We start from the raw sequence: 24,874 nt of genomic DNA on the forward strand, positions 1-24,874 counted from the left end.
GCTTTGAGAACATTATCTCCTAGCCAGTCCCCCCCCAGCCAATCACTCTTCACCAGACTGTAACCAATTTCTCTTTATCAGATTGTCTGCATGGAGACATGAGAACCAGACAGTCAATTTCTCTTTATCAGATCGTTTCCATTGAAATATAAGGGCCAGATATAAAATTGCTACTTAAGCATACATTCATTTGCTAGACACAATCTCATAGTATTCAGTATTCTTTTTTGTTTACTTGCTTTCTCTTAAAACTCATTACTAAATCAGTCTTGGGTACTTATTCCAGTCATTCTCCCATGCAAGAATGAAAAAAAGCACATTAATTTGTTCTTTTGTCATGCTCTTTTTTTACATTGCAATGCCTACATTTCTTAAAACTGAACAAGAGGATAGAAAGAAGGGAGGAAAAAAAGAACAGCGGCACCTATTTACAGTCCCCATTGCAGTTGAAAATAACTGAGAAAATGTTACTTTATAGCATGCAAAGAAAATTGTACATCACAAAAATAGTAGTATTAAGAAAAAAATGTTTTCTTTACTTAACTTTCTCCCCCTCAATTCCTCTCCCAAAACCATTTTTCTGAACATGAATAACATAAAGTAGGGCATATATTTTAGACTCCCCCACAATTCCAACATATTGTGAAAAAATCCAGTATTTCCAGATTTTCTTGTTCTGTTATATTTCACAAATATAATTGTTGCATTGTAATCCCACATTGTTACTGGTTTTACTACTGTTCTTCTCTGTCTCCTAAATCCCACCTGTGCTTCATTTCCAGCGTACCCTCAGTTCTTCTAGTCAACTCTTGTACTTCCTTTCTTTTCTCCAACATTTTCCTTTAAAACAGTGGAAATTTTTTCACATGTACAGTGTCTCTGTGGTCTTTTTTTACCAGAAGAACAAGAAGCAAAATCTTTTGTTTCATAGCTCACTTTTTGTTGGAAAAACTTTTTTGTATTTCCTCCTTTGCATTTACTTCATCAAAAATGATTTTGTCTCTCCAGGGAAGAATACCTTGAAGACAGCTGGGTACAGCAGTTTGAATCTAACACCTGTGTCTCAACATTCCCTGGATAGTCCAGGGCATTTGCTCTTCTGCCAGGTGAACAATGCGTATTCATTTTCCGCAAACACTATGCTGTCTCCCACGTTTAGTAATTTGTCCTTCTGCCACAGTTTTGTCAGAATCAACGCCTTCTGCTAGTAGGATTGCATCTTTGCTATTAAAGGTCTAGGTTGCTTTCTCATAGCCAAGTTTGGAGCATACATACAATGTGCCCTTTCAGCTAACAACTCCTGCTGTGGAATACCAGTCCAGTTGCTTATTTGTGCTTTCATAAAATTAATGCAGTCTTTTCCTTCCAGCTCCTTTGGTATAGCTGAAAATCACAGGTTTTTTCCTACATGCTCTGTCCTCAAATTCTATTGGGTTTTTTTTTTTTTTTGAAACATCTCTTCCTGAGCAGTCTCATATTCCGCCAGCCTTTTCTTCATTTCAACCTCTGATTTTTGCAGCTTTATCACCTCATCTGAATATCTATTTAAAGCTTCTTCCATGTTTTCCAGTCTTTTGTTGTTTGTGCTGATGTACTCCCTCAGTGTTTGATTTATTTTAAGCAGATCTGTGCACAGTTGTCTTGTATCTTCCTGTAGTTTACTGGAATTCATGTCTGGAGGTTGCATTGCTTTTTGCTGAACAGCTGTAGAACTATCACCAGTCAGTGTTTCTTCCTGATTTTTGTAGCTGACTTTTTTTCCGGGTGCTCTGTATTTCTTTTTTGTTAATATCCAGGTATTACACTTACTAGCCTGCTGAAATTTAAACATGACAATAACATTCTGCTGGCCTTCTCTGTTGAGTTTCAGTTTTCACATTAGGAGAACTAGGTTTAAGCTGTTACTCAATGTGCAGGCATCTTGGAAGTCTGAAACAAAGTTTCCTGGAGAACTAATCCTCCTTTTATGCCTAAAGTGGTATCAGATTTTAAGCCAAACTGTTCATCTCCCTGTTTTCTTTCCTGAACCCAAAAATGAGGGAGAAATGATAATCTGTACTTTAGATGTCCACAGACAACATGAGTACTTTATTGACACTGTTGTGGTATCCATTCCCTCCCTCTCTCTACCCCTTTAGTTTTTAGCACATTGTTATGCCAGGGTGTGGATATTCATGTATTTTTACTCATAACTATGTTGTTTCAGCTGCGGTGGTGGTGCTGCGGTAGCATTGTCGCCTCACAGTAAGACGTTGTCCTGTTCGATTCTCAGCTAAAGCATCTTCTGTGTGGAGACATGCATGAATGGGCGTACCTTCGTTGAAGGTTTTGCGTCAGGGCTGGCAACTTGGTACGTAAAAATCTACTGCCAATCATTAGCGGACCGGAGTTCCGCTGTGGCGACCCCTAACCGGGAAAAGCCGAAAGATACAACAACAATGTTGTTTCAGGACCCAGCCTGTCTCTCTCAGGTGACATAAAGACTCTGAAGGGTGTATTGTCCAAACTGGTCTTTTTAGACAGCTAAGCTTTTGCAGCAGAATGGTTTTGACATGTGGAAGGTGCCCTGAAACTTTGGAAGCTTAGACAGCTGTTATCCTTGACAAGATATAACCCATATAGCTTCGGCTATTGCAGCAGTGATCATTTGAACATTTACTGTCATGGTACGTTTACTTACACAACTGTAATGTCTTGTATATAATTAGGTAAGGACTGTTATTAGTAAACTTTTTGTAGCGCAGCACAGTGGCGGTTGGTTGCTTTAGGGTTTGTAAGTTTCAATGAGTTTGGTTTCTGACTTAAAATCATTTGTGTTTGCCAAACTTTTTAATGTCACCATATTTTACTGTAATGTGTTTTTAATGCAACTTTTTCTTTAACTGTTAAGTGTATTTATATTGAACAGTACACTGCAAGCCCATGCAAAGCTGACACTGAGAATATCTCTATATCTTCACTATGATTTTCAGTTTTCATATGTATATTGATAGAGAGAATTTTTGGAGTCCTGTCAGTTGGACTTTAGCTGTAGTAGGTGACTTTGATATGCCATGACTTTTTGCTTGGGACATTAACTGTGCTTTATTTTTGTGTTTTGACTCTAGCAACTGTTGTTGTTTTTTTGCACGATATATTATTGTGGTTTATCTTTTAAACCACACTGTACTCTACCTTTTTTGGTTGGGTTTGTTGTTTCTATTGAAATTAATAATCTAATCCAGTGTTTGGAGGAGACTGATTTGCCTGTGTAATAGGCAGTTGCATGTGATAATGTGTCAGTCTATACCATTTTTGTACTGAGATCATCATCTGGATTTTTTTGGATTGAAGCTCTTCACTTTATCAGACTGAGTGGGATTTTGAAGCAGATGTGAACTCTTCCTACCAGTATTCTGTAATGTGATGTCTACCTATGGAATTTAATCTTTTTGCCAAAATCCATTTACCTTATTTGGTGCTACTTTAGTCCATTGATGTAGTCCATGTTAATGCCCAGAGTCCGAAATATCCTTTCATTTTATTTTATTTGAAGATCAAAAGAAATTCTACTTACCCAAAGTCGACAGCTTGACCAGTTCAGCATTTTAATTGTTTTTCTTAGTTGGATTTATTTGCTTGAGTGGTTACAGGGCCTTTACCTTTTTTTGTGATAGACAGATGCTGCATTCTTATGATCCACAATGCTTGACACCATTTTATGTGATGAATGAGCATATATTTTCTTTCACTGGCACCTATTTATATTCCTCAAGAGCACACGATAAATATGCACTGCTGCTTCAGGTAAAAGCCAACACCTGCTCCACCCAAACAAGCTTTACACTGTAGAGCTGAATATCAGAGTTATGATCATTGTCTTCACAGAATATCACACACCTCAGACTCAGTGCACTCTTACCAATAGAAATTCAAGCTAGACCAAAGTTATTTTGCACACACAAACACACACATTATTTTCCAGGAGGGAGTTAATGATATATTTTGAGTATCAGCACCCTTTCCTGTCTTTACGGTGACTCTCACAGCAGCTATTACTTTGTAGCACACCAAAATCACCATTACTGTCTACCAATGAAGTATGCCAACCATTAAATATTGATATGGTAGCAGTAGCTTACGCAGTAACTCTACAAAAGGCAATAGCCAGCACTTGATGCAAGTTCAGTACGCATACTTCTTAAGCTAAAAAAGCACAGGCCACAAGTACTTAAAACTGAATAATCAGATTTTAAATAAAATTAAGCAAGGCAATTGTGTAGGTCAACTATACAAACAAGTATAAACTCAAAGAAAATACAGAATACATGGCTTTGAACTGACTGATGGTATGCAATAGAAGTATATCTAAAAACTTATCTGGACCTGTTCCTATACTTTGTTGAAGACATGATTTTTTTTTCTGTCTCTGACTTGAAAATCTGTCCAGAAATGTAATCCACCTGTGAAATCTAAAAGCAAGGCAATAACTGAACGCTAACAGTCTGTCTCTGTACTTAAGAATCGCAGGTAGAATTGTCTGTAATTCAACAGATATGGGTAATGCTTTTCGGGGGTGGGGGTTGAGTCCAAGAAGTTCATGTCAAAATAAAGTAATGCATTTTTGAAAGCTCATGTGCAAATATTTTTGTTACCATATCTTTTGCTATACGTATACTTGTAAACCTGTACTGGTATTTACTGTAGGCTGAGCAGCTGTCCAATTACTTCCTTATTCTATGTCATATGACCTAGAAATCTAAGGATGCAATTCTTAGGATGTACAGTTTGACAGTCTGGACTAGTTTAGGTGTTTTCTGTTATCTGTATTAAAGTTTAACATATAAATACAACACAACCAATCACCAAATAAATGCTGTTGAGATGACACCACGACCCCAAGTGCAAAAATGGGACAGGGGTTGTGGATGGATGGATTGAAAACTATTAGTGTTGCATCTATGCTACTATACTGTATGCCAGTCATTATACACTTTGCAGGAATCTTCTTCACTTCTAATTTGCTTTTACTTGAATATAACTGCATTTATTTGGTGATTTATTGTTGATTGATTGTGCTGCATTTGTATGTTGAAATCTACTATAGACTACAGAAAACTTCCTCAAAGTGATCATGCATTTTTTCAATTGTGAACAAGCTGTACAGTCCAGTCTGTTTTTGTTTTGTTTCAAATAAAAACTTTCCATCTTACCACTCAGACATGACCATATTCAATCTATGACTGTCTAAGAAGCACTCAGTGGGTCATACAATGAATATGCCTGTTTGCTTCCAGAATGGCCTTGTTTCTATCGAGTATCCCGATAACGTATGGCTTGTCTTATCATGCCTGTACTACTGTGGTGCCCTACATGTGAAGCTTTTCAGTTGTTATCATCTGCTTACAGTAGATACAGAATACATGTGAAGCTTTTCAGTTGTTATCTGCTTACAATAGATACAGAAATCTGCATACAAAATTTTAACAGGTACTTCCTTTTAGCAATTTCATCACTTCTGTTGTATGGAGTCTGTTGGTTGCCATTGATCTACAGTTCTAAGGCTTTCCTGCTAAATATTTTTTGCCCACAGTGGCGCTCTGGTCATCTGCCTACCTATAGGATGCCTAGCTTTTCTCATGGGTGCAAAGATCTGACTCATTGTTAGACCAAGGGTCAGTCCGGAGGAAGATGACCTGGAAATCCAGGTCCGGATCTACAGACAGTCTCAATTCTAATTTCTTCAGTGCTTCGCTCAGATTTTTTTTTGCCCTAATTTTTCCATCTCCTTTTGCTCAGACAGTTCCTGCACTGCCAAGCGTAGAGATGCAGTGCTAGCATAAGGTGTTTGCTTCCACATATTCAGCCTAGCTGTAGCGTAACCCACTGTTTGGTAGGATTGGAGTGTTGTTGTGATGGCCAGATGCTGTTGAACCTGTTCTGTTGTAGTTGTCGCCCAACAGCAAACCCTTACTGTACCTCCTGTAAGATAGGCAAGCTGACATCAGTCAAACCACTGCTATTCCACCAATCAGTTCTCTAGCGTTTACAGCCACATGTTGACCTGTGTTGCCTAGGGCTCAGTCACAGCTTTCTTCTTCTTCTGTAAAGGAGACACTGGAGACCTAAAGTTAAAGTTTTGGTATTGTCTTGCATGATACATATTTTTATTAATAGGAATCTTTGTCACATTATCAGCCATCTCCTTTGCTTCTCATAGCTGTCTAGAGTATTGTAATATATTATGTCCTTCTGTATAACTGCTGCAGTATCCTTTACAATAGGAATCCCCTGCCAAGGCAGCCCAAAGTATATCCAGTATACCAAAGCCTTTTAGTTGTAAAGGGTATGCCGTACATCACATGTATGTTTCCCATGCATGGCGTAAAGGTGACGTCCGGACATACCATCCATCTTTGATCGTCTGTCTGAATGCTCATTCATCTGCTAGTTTATACCACTTTCAGATAAGTGCCCTGTTGGGGTTTTTTTTGGTTTTATTATCTTACATTTGCCTTGGTTTTGGTTGTTGGGCTTCCCGTCATCCAGAAAAGGGAAATGCCAGTGTGGGAGACAGATTCCCCATAAAGATCATCACAAGCAGTGTTTGTTCCGTTTCTGTTTAGGCACTTCCCATGATCATACGTCTTGAGATTTCAGTCCTTTGTCCCTAAGACATTGCACAGTCTACTTTCTTCCCTCTCGAGTTACCTTTAGAACCAGCGACTTAAATTGTTGGCTAAGGATACCAAGGAAGGATTTTCCCGGCCTGAGGGCCAACCATCTGCAAAGAAAGAAGCCAAGAAAGCCTGGTCTGATTCTTCAGCTGTACTGCCTCCAGTGGACATCTCTCTTGAAGCTGGTGAAAGCTGGGAGGATCATCTGGTTTGTTTCTCGGATTCCTCTGCTGGACCTGCTTTGGAGGCTGGCATGGACTCGACGCCATGCATCCGTGGAGGTTTTGCAGACATCCGCCTTGGATGTACAGGGGAAACCATGGCTGGTTATTAATGAAGGACCTAGGGGGTGCCTCAAATTTTAGTTAGGGATAAAGTACAGACTACCATTATTGAATGCAGTCAGGGATCCGAGCCTGCAAAATTGTTTAAGGCTGGCATCCCACTCGGAAAGAAGCAAAAAAATAAACATATTTCACCTGCTCCAAAAGATCCTCTGAGTGAATGGAAAAACTTTATTCAAGGCCTGTTTAATGCCCTTATAGGTTCATAGGTTGGTACTAGGCTATCTGCCCGAAGGCATATATTAGCCCAGCCACGTTGTGCGGTATTCACCTCCCCTTTAGTAGTTCCCTAGACCCTTGTACTAGCAGCTAGTACCCTTGGCCCCTATCTAGTAGTGCTGTTGGTGTGATCCCTGGTGTGAACTTTCTGTTACCCAACCACTCATCAAGGTTCCTCTTGAAGAGTGATAGTGAGGGGCTCTGTCTTATGTAGATCGGGACCCTGTTCCATAGTAAGGGAAGTCTCTGCGAAGGGAATCTATCCCTCCAGCATGTTCTATTCATTGTTGTGTTGAGGTTTTTATCCCTAGAGCGTGTAGCTCGAGTAGATTTGGTTTTGTTAAGATGGAGCATGTTCAACAATTCTGGGTTGGACATGGCTCTGTACGTTAGACAGAGATCGCCTCTGAGAAAGCGGTATGCAACAGAGAACAGTCTTAGCTTTTTCAATCGTGCTGCATAGGGCAACTGTTTGAGGCCAGTAATCCCCTTGGTTAGGTACCTTTGTGGTCTCTCCAGCTGCTGGAGATGTCTAGCCAGGTACATTCCAATTGGTGCATTGTACTCAATAATGGGTCTGATGAGGGAAGAGTAGAGGGGCACCATTACATCCTTGGATCTTGATGCAAGCCCTTTCGTGATCAGATGGGTCACATAGAAGGATTTTCTAACCACTTTGGCAACATAGTTATCAAAGGAAAGCTGACTATCTACTTGGGTCCCTAGATCCCTTATTTCTTCTTCAGATTTCAGGGGATTACCTCCTATGTTGTAGTTTGCGGGTACTCTATTTTTTCCAAAGGGGATTACTACGCATTTTTTTGCATTTAGCTTGAGACCATGACTTTGACACCATGCATCAGTCTCATTTAGGCCCTTCTGGAGAATCTCCATGTCGGCTGGAGACTCTATTATAGCACCCAGTTTGCAGTCGTCTGCAAACTTAGTCAGCCACAGCCCTGCCGTGCTTGCCTGTACTTCTGAGAAGTATATGCCAAACAAGAGGGGCCCCAGGACAGAGCCCTGAGGCACACCACTCGTTACTGGTCTGGATTTGGACATAGATCCGCTACTCTTACTTTATGGGATCTGTCTGAGAGCCAGTTTGTGATCCATCTTGTTGCATAAGCTCACCAGCCTGGGCATAAACCCTTATCAATAATACCTGAATGGGGAATGGTGTCAAATGCTTTAGCAAGGTCAAGGTAAGCCGTGTGTACCTCCTTTCCCTTATCTTTAGCCTGAGTAACTGTCTCAAAGAAATCCACCAGGTTCAGGAGGCATGATCTGCCCTTGACGAAGCCGAACTGTGTGGGGTCCAACGACTGGAGGTTCCCAATCTCTCCATTTATGAGTTCCATAATGATTCGCTCCATAGCCTTACAGATCAGACTGTTCAGGCTTATTGGTCGGTAGTTCCCAGGGTCAGTTGTGGCCCCACCTTTGTGTAGCGGGATCACCATTGCCGTGCGCCATCCTATGGGCACATATCCTGTGGAGAGGCTGAGACTGAACAGGGTATTAAGATGCGGGGTTAATTCCTTTGGAGCTCGCGTATGACACAGCGTGGGACACCATCTGGTCCCATGGAGGCAGTGTTTTTAGCTTTAGATAGAGCCTTGTTAACCAACGTATCGGTATTAATTGGACTTACACAATCCCCTAGAATGATAATAGGCCCTGTAGGTGGTGAGGGGGGGGGAGAAATTTGCACTGAACCTGTCAGCCAAGATGTTGGCAATGTCAGAAGGGTCAGTGTATTTTGTTGTTATGGCTTTCAAGCCTCCAAAAGCTGTTTCTGTTCTAGCTCCCCCCCCCCCGATCTTCTACCCCCCCTTAAAAGACCCAGAGAGCAGGATTCTTCTGAAGAGGATGCTGCTGATTCTGAAGAAAAATCTCCAACTTATTCCTCCCACATTCTTTTGCCATCTGATTATGGTTCTGAGGAAGAAGTGTCTCAGTCCTGACTCTTCTTTAGAGGAGATTTCATTTGGTGATACTGTTTCCAGAATGATGGAATTTTTGAAATGGGACTGTGCTCAGGTGTCTTATATTCAAAAGAGGTACTATGAGCTTCTACAAATGGAGTCTCTTAGGCCCTCTGCTGTTCCTCCTGTTCTTGCAGCCTTGCTGGATGCCTTTTCCACTGCTTCTCAGGCTCCTGACTCCCAACCCCACTCTCAAAAAACCTGATAGGTTTTATAAAGTGCAAGTTTCTTTATAAGTGTCTCTCTGCTGACCCTTCTGTGGTGTTGGTGACTTCAGATAAGCCTTCCAAATTGTTGCCTTCCCCTACATTGTTGCCAACTGAAGAGGATGGCAGAACCATGGAGAGGCTGGGTAAGAAAGTGTATACTTCTGCTACTCTAGCCTTTAAAGCTGTTGACTATCAGACACATATATATTTGAGTACATTTTGGCTGTTCTGTCTCAAGCTTGTCAGGCTATTTTTGGTCGCCTAGATTCAGAGGAAGGCCTCTGCTCTTGCTTTGCTACGGACATCCTTCCAAGTAGCTCATCATTCCATTAAGTTACAGCTATGGTGCAGCTGATGCTTCATCTAGGGCTACTGCTTTTAATCTATTTTGAGGAGGTATTCCTGTCTCAAACGTAAGCCTTTGCCTAATAACAAGGCTAAACTGATGGATGCTCCTCTGGATAATAAACATTTGTTTGGTGCTGCTACTGCGGAGTTAAGTCCCTGCAAGAAAAGGACAAGGCCTTACAGGAGTTGAATCATATTTTTGTTCCCCCTGTGCCCATGTTTCAGAGGAATTATCCTACTAAGCCTTTGTTCGTAGATGGCTTCACCTTCCCCAAAAGGTAAAAAGGGTGGTAGAAGGGCTTCCCCTGCTAAGGCTACCCAAACTACTACTACTACTCAGAAGCCTCATTTTCTTGACAAACTAGGGTGCTGTCCGACTATCCTGTTCTTCTCAGTTACATTCCTCTTTCTCGGAGTCTTTCCCTGTCCCCTTCCTATTTGAGTAAAGGTCATCCAAGACTCATAGGTTCTTTCTATAATTTGCCAGGGTTATTACATGGTTTGGGAAATATCTTCTTCCCTCCTTTTTGGGCATTTCTCAGCCTCCTCGGGAACAACTGCCCTCTTTTTCCAGAGGAGATTCAGGGCCTCTTGGCTCAAGGAACAGTTAAAGACATTCCAGTTCTTCAGTGGGGGAAGGGGTTTTGCTCTGGAATGTTCTCGGACCCCAAGAAAGAATGTACTTGGAGACCCATTCTGGTTCTTTCTCAGCTAAACACCTTTTTGAAAGGTCCCTTCCTTTCAGAATGCTGCCCCTTCAAACCTCATTTCCTCTGCTGCTTACTCAGGCTTTTCTAGTTTCCCTGGATCTCGAGGATGCCTATCTACACATTCCTAGTCATCCCTTTTTCAGGAGTTTTTTACAGTTCTGTTACTTCCTGGCACTTTTAGTTCTGTGTTTTGCCCTATGGCCTCTATCCTGCCCAAGGGTCTTCACCAAATGCCATTCTCCTGTGACTGCTTTCTGCAGGGTGAGGGGGGTACAGGTCTTTCCCTGCCTGGGTTACCTGCTTATACAAGCCTCCTCTCAAGAGATCTGAGTTCAGCATCTACACTTTACCATTTTTGTCTTGCAAAGCCTGGGGCTATACAGTAAATTTCCAGAAGTCATTCCCAACTCCTCCTTGGGACCATGTTTTTCTGGGTTGCAGGATCCAGACTGTTCCAGTGCTGGCATCCCTGCCTCTTCCCAAGGGCTTAACTCTCATAGCTTTCTTTCAGTCCCTTCTTCCTCTGGCTTTGAGTCGCAGACAATTTCTGAGGCCTCTGGGTTATGTGGCTTCCACCATTCCTATACTTCTTTTAGCCAAGCTCCATGTGAGAAAGCTTCATTTGTTCCTAAATTCAGTTTGGCTTCAACATTATCATCTATTAGATTTTCTAGTTCCTCTTCTTCCATGCTTTAGCCTGGAAATTCAGTGGTGGATTCATCTGTTATCCCTCAACCCAGGGCTTCCTTTGCAACCTTCAATCCCCTCTCAAGAACTTTTCACAGATGGCTTGGACGTGGGATGGTAGGTCTCCGCCTTCTGAAGGTATAGGGCCTTTTGTTGCTTTGACAAAAGAAGGACCACATCAGTGTTGGAGATGACAGCTGTTCTGCTGGCTCTTCAGGCTTTCTATTATCTCTCTCTTCCAGGGGCCCCTCAAGATTTTCACAGACAATACCACAGTGATGTGATATGTCAACAAGCAAGGGGGGGCAGGGTCTTATCTCCTGTGCAGCTTAGCTCTTCAGGTTTGGGAGCTGGCTATCCAGTAGCAGGTAACCCTTCAGGCAGTTAACATTCCCTCAGCTCCGAGCATGGTGGCAGATTCTCTGAGTAGGTCCATAACACTATCCCCTCAAGTGGATGCTTTACATGGATGTGTTTCTGGACATTGTCCAACAGTGGGGTACTGCTCAAGTAGATCTAGTTGCCTCCTGTCTGAACAGACAATTTCTTCTATTTTATGCCAGAGTCCCATGCCCTCTGGTTTGGAAGGTGGATGCCCTCTCTTTTTCTTGGAAGGGGATGTTTCTTTATGCCTTCCCTCCCCTTCCTCTCATTCAGAACATCCTATTCAAGATAAAACAGCATGCTCCCAAAATCTTGCTGGTGACTCCCTTTTGGCCCAGACAGCATTGGATCCCACTTCTGCATCTTGCCAAGGGAAATCCATCACAAGTTACTTCACAGGGGTGCACCTACTCACACAAGACAAAGGATCTCTTATCCATCCTTACCTGTTCACTCTTCAGCTGGCATTGTGGGTGATTAGGGTTTTGATCCCTTTCAGACACCTTTTTTCTAAGGTCGTGCTTCCGTTCCTGCAGGAGGCCAGGAAACCCACTAGTAGGAGATCTTAACTTATCCAAATGGAAGAGATTTTCTGTTTGGTATCTTTCCTGTAACCTAGATCTGTTTACTGTGGATGTTCCCTTGGTTCTGTCTTACTCATGTGAATTGCTTAATGCTGGGTTGGCATATTCTTCTGCTAAGGTCCACCTATCAGCTGTCTCTGCTTGTCTGCCTTTGACTCCCCCTTCAGCCTCTAGGTTTGAGGCCAAACAGTTTCTTAAAGGTGTCCTTCACATTAGGCCTCCAAAGAAGCCTGTCCCTCCTTCCTAGGACCTTAATTTTGTTCTAGAAAATTTGACTCCACCTCCTTTTGAGCCTACTGCTTCAACTTCCTTACAGCATTGCTCTTGGAAGACTGGTCTTCTTTTGGACCTTACTTCTGCCAGATGAGTGTCTGAGCTGCAAGCACTTATGGTCAATTTTCCAAAAGGACAGGATTTCCATTTGTACTAATCCTTCTTTTATGCCCAAGGTGGTTAATTAGTTGTCATAATCGGTCTATTCATTTACCCATTTCCCTTCTCCACAGTCTGCTAGTGAGAAGGTTGTGCACACTTTGGATTTGCATAGACAACTCTGATATTCTTTGGTTAAGACTAAAGCTTTTTCATAAATCTGAACAGCTTTTTGTTTCTTTTCATCCTAGGTCTTTAGGTTGCGCTGTTTCCAAGCAAATAATTTCTTGTTAGATATCTAAAGCCATTTCCTTCTGCTATTCTCTTTCCTCTCTTTATGGCTCATTCCACTAGGGGTGTGGCGGCTTCTGGTGCTTTTTTCAAGGCTTTGGATACTAATTCTATTCTTGAGGCAGCAACCTGGACTTGTGTGCATACCTTTACTAAGCATTATAAACTGGATGTGATTTCTAGGGCCAGAGCTGGCTTTGCCAGGGCCATTCTCCATGGCTTCCTAGAGGGCTCTGCTGGCCCTTCCCCCTCCCAGTCTTCTTCCTGAGCTTTGTGCTCTCCCTGTTGTAAGGAATACTGCAACAGTGATGTAGAAGGACATAGTACAGTTCTGTAAAATCTTACCATAACAGTAATTGTCCTTCTCTTCACTGTTGCAGTATTCTCTCCCTCCCTTCTCCCCCTAGTCCTTTTTTTCTTCTGGATGTGCTTATTACTTGCTTTTATCCTTGGACTGTCGTTCCTACTGGGGGCTTTTCAGTTCTGAGGATGGTATGTCTGGACATCAGCTTTATACCCTATACCATGCCCAGAGAGCATACGTGTGACCTAAGGTGTATGCTTTACAACCAAAAGGCTTTCATTTACTGTCCGAATGTTGGGCTGCCCTTGGCAGGGGATCCCTATTGTGAAGAACACTGCACCAGGAAAGAGAAAGACATCTGCTGTTCTAGTAAGATTTTATACAACAGTACTTACCAAGTCTTACACTTGTGGAATTTGCTGCCCCACCAGCTATGACCATATAGCACTCTACCCAAGTATGAGATTCCTCAAAATTTTAAATGCCTGTCGTTGCTAGCATATTTATTAATTGTTCTGTTAATGGATGCATTATCACACTGTTTTGTGATTTGTATTTTGCTTACTGTTTTATCTGTTAGTTTGTCTAGTGCATTTAAATAAATAATTTGTTATTGCTGATCTTTAATATGTTGTAATTTATGACATTAAAAAGGCACGTAACTGATCAGGAGAGTCAGAGTAGGACGCATCAAGTTATAAGAAAAATGTTCCTAATTCATCTCTGGTCACTATGCCTTGTTAAAGTGCCAGAGAGACCTTTTAACATTTTCAGAGGGAGCAGTAGAATTGATTTAAGAAGATCTGATAATGCTGTATGTTTCTTTAGTTTATCACCCATTTTAGTACCTTGTTCATAAACTGTGTATTTTGTTTCTTTTGATTCTAGGATTGGCACGGCAGGAATTGCTGTTCAGGTAGTAGGTAGTAACTGGCCTAAACCTCACTACACTCTGCTGATAACAGGCCTGTGCAGGTTCCAGATCCTTCAGGTGCTGAAAGAGCGACCTTATGCCATAGCAGAAGTGGAGCAGTTAGATCGACTTGAAGATTTCACAAACAAAGTAGATGATAAAGAAGATGTGGGAGAACTTTCAGAGCAGTTTTACCGATATGCTGTGCAGGTTTGTCTGACTTTAGGAAAATAGGTACTTTCTCTCCAGATTACAAATACTTCTCAACCAATATGACCGATCTGTTGAATTTTAAGAGAAAACATCTGAAAACTACCTTCACCAGCTTTGGAATGGCACATGTGCTCTATTCTTACAGCCATTGTGAATGTGCAAGCCTGTACTTTAATGGGAACAGTGAGCTAATCAGAATCAGTATCCCCCATCTCGCAGCCGGCATATGTCACTCACTCCTATCCTGCTGTACCTAGGTCTTCCATTTCCAAGCCACTAATCAGTTCTAGGGTCATCTGGGTCATAGTTGGGACTTTATCCCCCACTGGCACAGTGCCAGGTTGATTTTAGCATATTTTGATGGTAGAAATCACTGTTGGGACTTTTTAAAATGTACAACAGCAAAACAATAGCGACCACGGAATAAATACTCCTATAACTTAAAAAAACTTAGTAAAACAAATAGCAGAAAGTATAGGAGCAAACCAAAGCTGAACCAGTCCATCCACATATACGGTACAGTAGTTGAAGCACCAAGTATAAACACAAATGTTCCATAAAATTATAAGTCCACGCAGTAAAGTTCGATAAAATCACAGGATTTATTTAGAACAAACAGGTAAGCGCTTTCACCCTTCTGGGCTTCCTCAGACCTTTAATCATTCTCACTAAAATAACTCTGTATATGTAACAGTCAATATAATGACATCACTTCCTGCATTAATGAATTTAAAAATAAATGCAAGAAATGCTAAAAATATATATATATTTAAAAATACATATAAATCACAAAAACTTTTAAAATATTAAATCACACAACATGCACAGATATATATTATAAAAATAAAACTCATAATGTAATACATTATCTAACTACAAGCCTTCTATTACTAAGAATGGGTTTAATCGGAATTTTGTTTTTGAGACCTGGCTTACGGTCTGCTTTTAATTTAATAATCCAGTTCAGCTCCATCCTTTCAGTATAATTTCGTATATCCCCACCTCTGATGCTAGGACTATTTACTTGCAATACATGAAATCTAAAAGAATGCTGACTGGATGTTTCTAAAACATGTTTAGACAGAGCATTACATATAGAATGTGTACGTATATTATATAGATGCTCCCTAATTCTCTCCCGTAACTTCCTGTCCCTTTTACCCATGTAAAACGCTGGACAGGCCATACACTTAGCCAAATATATAGCATGTGTTGTATTGCAATTAGCATGAATATGGAGCCTGAAACATTGGGAGGTGGATGGATGTATAAAGTATAGATTATTATCCAAAAACCCACAAAAATTGCAGTTATTGCATGGTAAAGTACCTGGGGTGAGATGGTCTACAGCACTCCTTGATAGCTGCTTAGGATAACAGAGCAGCCTCTGTAAATTCATTCTGTTCCTAAATATAAACCGAGGTGTCTCTCGTACTATCTCCTTAATCTGGGGATCCACTAACAGAATTCCCCAATTTCTAGTAAATATTTCTTTTATTTTATTAATATCTTGTGTATAATTTATAATTTCATTGTCAGATTAGTGAAAGCATTTACAGAAGTGGTCTGTCTATCAACAAAGGTTCGACCAGAGAAATAAGGATGAGCTATATTGTCCCTCAAATTATATGTCCAATCAAAGTTTTTTACTATCTCATTTATATCATAAGATCTCTGTACTAACCTATCCCTTAAATCAGATAGTTCATGAATAAAACCATCTTCAGTGGGATTCATTCTTGATGCACGTATAGCTTGTCCCCTAATTATGTTTTTAAAAAATACTCTTTCTATGTAGAAGAGTGTTTTTTATTATAATTCTTCCTATAGACACCCGTATTCAGGAGTCCATTAGGTAGTCTTTCAATATATACATCTAGAAACGCAATCAGATCATTTGAGTGATCCATGGTAAACTTTAAAAAATATGATAAACCATTAATCTCCTCAAAAAAATCTCTTAGCTCATCATCTGTCCCTGTCCATAAAAGGAATATGTCATCCACAAAACGAGTGTAGAAGATGACATGTTCTTTGAAGCTGTTCAACATGAACAGTTTATCTTTTTCCCAGTCTACCATTACTAGGTTGGCGTAGCTATTGGCACACGATGTGCCAATAGGTACGCCATCCTTCTGACTATATACTACTCCATTAAACAAAAAAAGTATTATTTTCCAGAATAACTTCTAAAAAATCACAAATTAAATAGATTTGTGTAAGAGTATACTCAGTGTTGTCTTTTAAGCATTTGGAAATACTTGCAATTCCCTCTTGATTCGGAATCACGGTGAATAATGATTGAACATCTAGTGCGACTAACTTATAACTCACATGACAATGAAGACACCTTATCATAAAGGGCCAACAAAAACTGTTTTGTATCCTTTAAAACATGCGGAAATTCCTCAACTAGCAGTCTCAAGTGTCTTTTTGTAAATATAAAGACAACGGCTCAGTGGCCCAACCTCTCCCTGCCACAGTAGGTCTCATCGGGGGATCCAAAGGATTCTTCTGGACCTTGGGTAGTCCTTGAATCACTGGAATCAAAGGATTAGTAACATATAAAAAATGGAATAACTCTGTTTCTATTATTTTACTAAGGACTAGATCTTCCAACATTCAAGCAATTCTGTCTATTCGAGCTCTAAATTCATCCAGTTGTATTACACCATAAAACCTCATATCACTCAGCATATGGACCATGCTCTGTTGGTAGTTTATAGTATCCATAACTACAATGGGTCCCCCTGTATCTGCAGGTCTCAGAACAATTGTTCTGTCATCCGTGAGCCTATTCATGTACACTTTTTATATCCATTGTAAATATAAAAAAGATGTTTTCCCTGATGAAGGCACTCAACTCTGTGAATCATTTTGGTCTTCAGGACCTCTTCAAGTTATCTCAGACAATACCTCAGTTGTGTGGTACATCTAGAAATAGGAGAAACAAGGTTGTACCTTCACAAACTAGCCATGGGAATATAGCTTTACAGCATGATCTCACTCTCTGGGCATCCTTCATTCCACCAGATCAAGATTGCATGACAGGCAAGCTGAGCAAGACAGTGCAGACCCTCACGTATACAGACTAGATCAGGGGGTCTTCCAGGATTTGATCCATCTGTGGGGGGAGTTCCTTTAGAAGAACCATTTGTCTCCTCTTCTTGCCAAGTATCTGTTCCAGGATTCCATGCAAGAAGTCCTGGAAGATCAATTCCTTCTCTTTTCCTTGGACAGGAACATTCCTGTATGCTTGTCCACCCTTTCCACTTATATCCAGGGTATTTCTGAAGATTCTGAAGGAATCCCAGAGATTTGTGACCCCCGTGCACTGGCCCAGCAGTCAAGGAGTCTCAATCCTAACCACTAACACCAGTGAGGGGCATCGATATAGGGAAATTATAATAAATACACACACAGTAAATTACAATTTCCCTTAAGAGCACACACAGATCACAGCCAGTCTGGGGCTGGTTTCTCCCTTTCTCTCCAGGACCCCAATAAGACTCCCCACTGGCACAGCTATAGGGTCCAGATCTCAGCGTAGTGGGCAAGCTAAAACCTCCAGTACCCGTTCTGTCCAACCAGTGCTTCGTATCGCTGCCCAAGTAGCTTATACAACCACAATAACACTCCTGGGGAAGGCTGGCACAGGTTCTCCAGCTTTTCCCCTTTTACCCAGACTATACAGTAGAAATCACTGCCACCACCCAGCTAATATTTATCAGCTACTTAAAGGCCCTTATGAAAGGGTGTCCAATTATACTGTGCAATATTATTATCCAAATGGTAAGTGCAACCAAACAGTCAAGACTTATTTGGAGTTACTTGGTGCAGTATCACTATATACATGCAATGTACTCTTAGAGCTTAAATTATCTCTACACAAACTAACCACAGTTGAAAGGTTTAAAATATTTAATAATAAATAAATAAAAACACAAGACAATACTTCTTACTACACAGTGCTAGTCAAGAGTTCAGAGATCACAGAGGAAAAGTTCTGACATCTCAGAAAAACAAACTTGTCTAGTCTTCCTATTTCCTAGCTATATCTAAGAGAAAACACAGTTCTAAAATCCTTCTTACATATAGACACAAGCAGAGTGGTAAGTTGGATGTTCTCAAGACAAATGCTCAAATGCTATAATTCTTTCTGTCCTTAAATAGATAACACAGTACCACTGATTAATTTCTCATTACATCATTTCTTTCTGGTTCCCAGGCTAACAGACTCTCAGAGGTTAATACCCCTCTTGTTCTTGCAGCTGGTCAGGGACCCGAGCAATAAAAGAAATTTAGACATGTAAATTCTAGCCATTAACTCTGGCCTCAAAACAATAGGCAAGAATGCATTTATCTAGACATCTCGGCTCCGAGTTTTGACATCAAAGAATTGACTTGCTTTGTTACAGCAGAGTGCATTGTTACATTTTTGCAGTTCCACATTTAACACCATTTTTTCCCATTTTAAGAGAACATGCCTGTGGCTTATATTAATATTTACAAATGACAGAATTATCTACAGAATTCTATCTGGCTAGGCTGGCAGCTTCCACCTATCTTCACATATCCCCTCCCCCCTGCCCCCCCCCCCCCCCCAGGGGAACTCGAGCTAGTTTTTCAAGTGACCCTTGAGAAACGTTGCTTGAGAGGGTTAGGTCTGTCTGAGTATACCTTACCCCATTCCCTGTCTTGAGAGTCCATCTGCGTTGGCATTGCTAATCCCACTATGGTGCTGCACTGACATATCATTTGCTTGCAACCCTAGGCTCCATCTTTGCAACTTGGCATTTTACTGGCTGGCTCTGTGTATTCCATGTTAGGAGGTTGTGATCTGTCACTATAGTGAATTTTCTTCCATACAGATAAGGCTGAAGTTTCTGCAGTGCCCACACTATGGCTAGACATTCCTTTTCTACAGCTGCATAGCATTCCTCCCTGGGTTGGAGCCCACGACTGAGATAAACCACTGGGTGCTCTTCTCCCTCTGAAGAAATCTGGCTAAGTACAGCCCCCCACCCCATGGTTCAAAGCATCCATCTGCACAACAAATTATTTGCTGTAATCTGGACTGGCTAACACAGGGGGTCCTCCCAAAGCTTCATTAAGCTCCTGGAATGCCTACTCAGACGCTGGGGTCCATTCTACCTTATCTGGCCTGCTCTTCCTTGTCAGGTCTGTGAGGGGAGCAGCTATGGTACTATAACTGGGGACGAACTTTCTGTAGTACCCTGCTGTCCCTAAGAATGCCCTCACCTGCTTTTTGGTAACAGGTGCAGGCCATGCCTGAATGGCTTCTACTTTGGCAGGTTCTGGCCTGATCTTGCCACTCCCCACTCTATGTCCCAGGTAGGAGACCTGTGCCATACCCACCTGACATTTGCTGGGCTTAATGGTCACCCTGCCCTCTGTAGTCTGCCCAGCACCTCCCTGACATGTTGAAGGTGCTCTTGTCAGGAATGGCTGTAGATGACAATATCATCTAGATAAGCAAGGGCAAACCCTCCTGCTAGGATGTGATCTGCCAGCATCTGGAAAGTCGCTGGGACATTTTTCATCCCAAAGGGCATCTTTATGAACTCATGCAAGCCAAAAGGAGTCACAAAGGCTGACTTCTCTCTAGCACTGGATTCAAGGGCACCTGCCAGTAACCCTTGGTAAGATCAATAGTTGTAAGATACCTAGCTCCACCCAGCTGCTCTAGGGCCTCATCTGTCCTAGGCATGGGGTATGCATCTGACTTTGTGTGACTATTTAATTTCTTGTAGTCCACACAGAACCTGGTGCTGCCATCCTTCTTTGACACCTAGCACCACTTGGGGAGGCTCAGGGACTGTTGGACTCTTGAATCACCCCTAGTTCCAACGTCTCCTGTATCTCCTCCCTCAGAGTCTGTTTGACTCTCCCAGGCACCGTATAAGGGGCCTGCCTAATAGGCCTTTGAGGTCCTGTATCCACCTGGTGCTGCACTAGGTGGGTGCACCCTGGTTTCCCAGTGAACATGTCCCCAAACTCCTGTAACATTGCTCAGATTTCTCGAACTTGGGTAGGAGAGAGCTGCTGCGACATTGCTACCCCTTCCACTGAGGAGATCAGTCGCCAGATCTCCCTCAGACTCCACCTGCAATCCACAGCAAATGCTCAGCACAAGGGCCTCCCTATCATGGTAAGGTTTCATCATGTTAGCATGGTACAATTGTGCCCCTGCCTTCTGCCTAGCAGATCAACCATGTAGTTAATATCACTTACCTTTCTTACCACCTTGTAGGGTCCCTCCCAAGCTGCTTGCAGCTTGTTGTGTGTGACAGGAATGAGAACCATTACCTGCTGCCCTACAGCATACTGTCTAGCTCAAGCATTCCTGTCATACCATACCTTTTTCTGTTGGGCTTCTGCCAGGTTCTCCTGCGACAAACCCAAGAGTTCCCTGAGCCTTGTCCTGAGGTTTAAGAGATATGCCACAACAGACTCCTTGTGAGGTTCACACTAACCTTCCCACTCATCACAAATTAAATCTAGAGGTCCCCTCATCCTATGCCCATACAGCAACTCAAAGGGTGAAAAACCTGTGGATTCCTGGGGAACCTCTCTGTAAGCAAACAGATGGGGCAAATATTTGTCCCACTCCCTCTTAAACTGGTCTGCAAATGCCCATAGCATGGACTTGATCATAGAGTTTAACCTCTCAACCAGACCATTAGTCTGGGGATGGTAGGGGGTAGTCTTCACCCTACAGTACTTCCACAGACAAGCCAGCAGGTCTGACATGAAATTGGCACCTATTTCAGTCAGTATTTCTTTTGGGAAACCTACCCTGTTGAAAACCTCTAACAAAGCATTTGCCACCTTTTCTGCCTCAATGGAGGACAGAGCCACTGCATCAGAGTATCGTGTAACATAATCCACTACCACTAGGATATACTTTTTTCCCTGTGGAACTTGGGGTACTCAGATGCCCCACAATATCCATAGCTACCCTTTGAAATGGCTCCTCAGTTACAGGCAAAGGCATCAAAGGAGCTCTCACCTTGTCTCCTGCCTTTCCTACCTTTTGGCACTGCTCACAGTTCCTGCAGTACCCTGTTACATCTCTGGAAATTCCAGGCCATTAGAAGTTCTGCATAATGCATCTCTTTGTATGTTTTATGCATGTATGACCTGAGAGGGAATATCATTGGACTATGGCTAGAAGTGCCAGATGGTAGGCTCTAGGCATTACCAACTGCTGTATTCTCTCACCTTCTAGCCCTCCCTCAGGGGTCCACTCTCAATACACTAACCCTTTGCCCCAGTATAAAGATTCCCCCTTCCCTTGAGAATCGGGTGCCTCCCTAGCTACCTGCCTCAGGCCTTGCAATGTAGGTTCTGAGAGCTGAGCCTGTCTCATTTCTTTGTAACCCTTCCCTGCTCCCCTTCCACAGGAAGTCTGGCATCCTCTGACAGTGGTGCCTCACTGTCAGCCTGGGTACTACTACTCACCTCTACCTTTGCAGTCACTCTGTCCAAGGGAACATCAGTACCCACAAGCAGCTGTGGCTCACCTTCAGTCTCACTCCTACAGAGTAGTTCCCTCCTTGAAGTAACCACCTCACCAGTCCTGGCTGCAAGTATGCAGTCTGTCTGGGTCTCCCCCGGGCTACCAGAACCACATGGTTGTCTACTAGCCTAACTGCATAAGTGCATGGTACTGCCTCATCCAAATCCTTCCCTATCAGGACATCTGTAGGATGGTAGTTTGGTACCCTTCTTGTTTCAAGACAACCTACTATTGGCATTTTGTCTTCCCCAGTTACTGGCTCCCTCACCTTTTGTTCCCCACCTTGCCTCTTTGGACATCTGTATGCCACATGGCCCCACTGGTTGCATTCAAAACATTTAACCCTAGGTCCTGGATGTGTACCTGGACTAGTGGCTTCCCTTGCGACTGGCAAATTAATTTGGGGAGTCTGTGCTGCCCATCATGGGTTCCCTTAGACCGATGAACAGTACTGGGGGTCCTTTTCCTGTGCAGGGATGCCCTGCTTGCTTAGGTATGTGTCCTTTCTTCCCCAGCTCCTCTGAAGTAGCACATTGTCTATCAGCTAATCCAGATCCTCATGTCCTCTGACAAAGTGCTAAGGGCTTGTTCCCTCACCAAAAGGTCTGCCAGCCCTTCAGAAGATTTGACCTGACATCCACTCACCCACATATGAAAATAAGTGCTCAGTTCAGCAATATATTCACACACACTTTCATCTGTCTTGCGTCTATGCTTACGAAACATTTTCCTATACGTTTCAGGTGTTAGCTTAAACAATTCTAACTAACAGTTCTTAACCGTAGTGTAATTAAAACAGTCAACGTCAGACATTTTAGACAACACAGTTGCAGCTTTACCATGGAGTAAGGGGGTCAGGAACCGTACCCAGAGCGTTTGGTCAACATCATACTGTTTGCATACCCACTCAAACATATTAATGAAACTATCAAAATGATTCCCCTCTTTAAACTATGGAAAAAATTTACTGACCTTTTGTGCATCTGGGGGTCCATTTACTCCCTTCCCCATTACCATCATGACTCTGACGAAGAGTCAGCATCTCTTTCTCATGCTGCCTCTGCCTCTCCTTTTCCTCAGCTTCCAGGCATAGCAGTTTCTCATTCTCCTCAGCCTGCAGAAGTCTCAGTCTCTCAGCTGCTTCCGTTTCCAAACGCCTGGCCTCCAGCTCAAGTCTCTTTAGCTCCAGATGGATTTTTAAGTCCTCTGCAGAAAGGTTGAGCTGTCCATTCTCTGAGGGAGGTACATCTCCACTGCCAGTCTGATCATCCTCCTGGTTGCTGTTTTCTGATGCAGCTGTGACCAAGGTTGCAATCAGGTCTGCCTTAGTCAGGTTGCCATGCAACAGTTCCTTAGCCAGGCACATCTCAGCCAGCTGGCTCCTTGTCAGCTTTCCGTACTGCTCTGCTGACATGCTGCCTGCTCTCCTTGACTAACTAAGCGAACAAAAGAAGTAAAACAATTGTGATCTGAACTCTGAATATTCACTGCATGGCGGATTTAGAGTACAAAACACCTTCAGTGATCACTGAACACAAGCTACAGGAATTCACTGTATCCACACCACTACAAGCCAATTAGTATTTGCCAACCAATTAATATGTGGTGTGGATATCCCACCACTGCCAAACAATTAATATGTGACGCCCGTGCACTGGCCCAGCAATCAAGGAGCCTCAATCCTCACTACTAACACCAGTGATGGGCGTCCATATAGAAAAAGGATAATAAATACACCCACAGTAAAGTACAATTTCCCTTAAGAGCACATAGAGATCATAGTCAGCCTGGGGCTGGTTTTCCCCTTTCTCTCCAGGTCCCCAGTAAGACTCCCCCACTGGCACAACTGTAGGGTCCAGATCTCAGGCTAGTGGGCAAGCTAAAACCTCCAGCACCCTTTCTGTCCAACCAGTGCTTTGTGTCCCTGCCCAAGTAGCTCTCTCACACACACACACACACACACACACACACACACACACACACACACACACACACTTTGAGATAAGAGTTTATACAACCACACAGACACTCCTGGGGAAGGCTGGCACAGGTTCTCCAGCTGTGCCCCTTTTACCCAGACTATACGGTAGAAATCACTCTCACCACCCAGCTAATATTTATCAGCTACTCAAAGGCCCTTATGAAAGGGTTCCTATTAAATGATCAAAGATGTATTCTTTCGAATGCGTCTTGATCGAACTTGAAAGCACGAAAAGGCAAAATAGCGAAATAGCATATAAGCAAATTCTTTCTCTGGGAAAGAAATCGCTGGCCACTTCCATTACTCTGCCATTTTTGTCACTGTAGTGCAATCTCGGAGTTGGTATATTTAAGTAGGGGGGGGCACAGCCCCCCACTTTATGTAATATTTTAAAAATATTTTTTTGTTTTGTGGAACAGCGATTTTTTTCCCTTGGAAAAAAATGCTGTTCTAAGTGTTTGAGATTGTAAGCTTTTACTTATAGGGGTTCTATAAATCATCGTTCGCTTTTTTAAGCATTCGATGATTTAACGTAGACCCTTATGAAAGGATGTCCAATTATGCTGTGCAATATTATTATCCAAATGTAAGTGCAACCAAACAGTCAAGACTTATTTGGAGTGACTTGGTACAGTATCACTATGTACGTGCAGTGCACTCTTGGAGCTTAAATTATCTCTATACAAGACAGCCACAGTTGAAAGGTTTAAAAATATTTAATAATAAATAAAAAAAAAAAAAACACAAGACAATACTTACCACACAGTGCTAGTCAAGAGTTTAGAAATCACAGAGAAATACTTAAAATAATACAGTAGAAAAGTTCTGACATCACAGAAAAACAAACTAGTCTAAAATTCTACTTGCATATAGAAACAGGCAGAGTGGTGAGTTGGATGTTTTCAAGACAAATGCTAAATGCTCTCATTCTTTCTGTCCTTAAATTGATAACACAATACCACTGATTCATTTCTGATTACATAATTTCTTTCTTGTTCCCAGGCTAACAGACTCTGAGGTTAATAGCCCTTTTGATCTTACAGCTGGTCAGGACCTAGAGCAATAAAAGAAATTATACATGCAAATTGTAGCCATTAACTCTGGCCTCAAAACACTAGGCAGAATGCC

The 24,874-nt window shown here is 42.1% G+C and overlaps 1 protein-coding gene across 1 annotated transcript in view; it reads left to right on the forward strand.

The window, feature by feature from the left end:
• The window catches only part of LONP2 (lon peptidase 2, peroxisomal), a 1,625,174-nt gene that overhangs the window by 91,365 nt on the left and 1,508,935 nt on the right, over positions 1 to 24,874 (forward strand). The window contains exon 2 of the mRNA XM_044081964.1: positions 13,985 to 14,219. Within this exon, the coding sequence (XP_043937899.1) occupies positions 13,985 to 14,219 (235 nt within the window). The remainder of the gene's footprint in view (positions 1 to 13,984; positions 14,220 to 24,874) is intronic.

This window comes from Protopterus annectens, chromosome 8.part1 (genome assembly GCF_019279795.1).
Source record: "Protopterus annectens isolate FY-2018-M chromosome 8.part1, PAN1.0, whole genome shotgun sequence".
Lineage (NCBI taxonomy): Eukaryota > Metazoa > Chordata > Ceratodontiformes > Protopteridae > Protopterus > Protopterus annectens.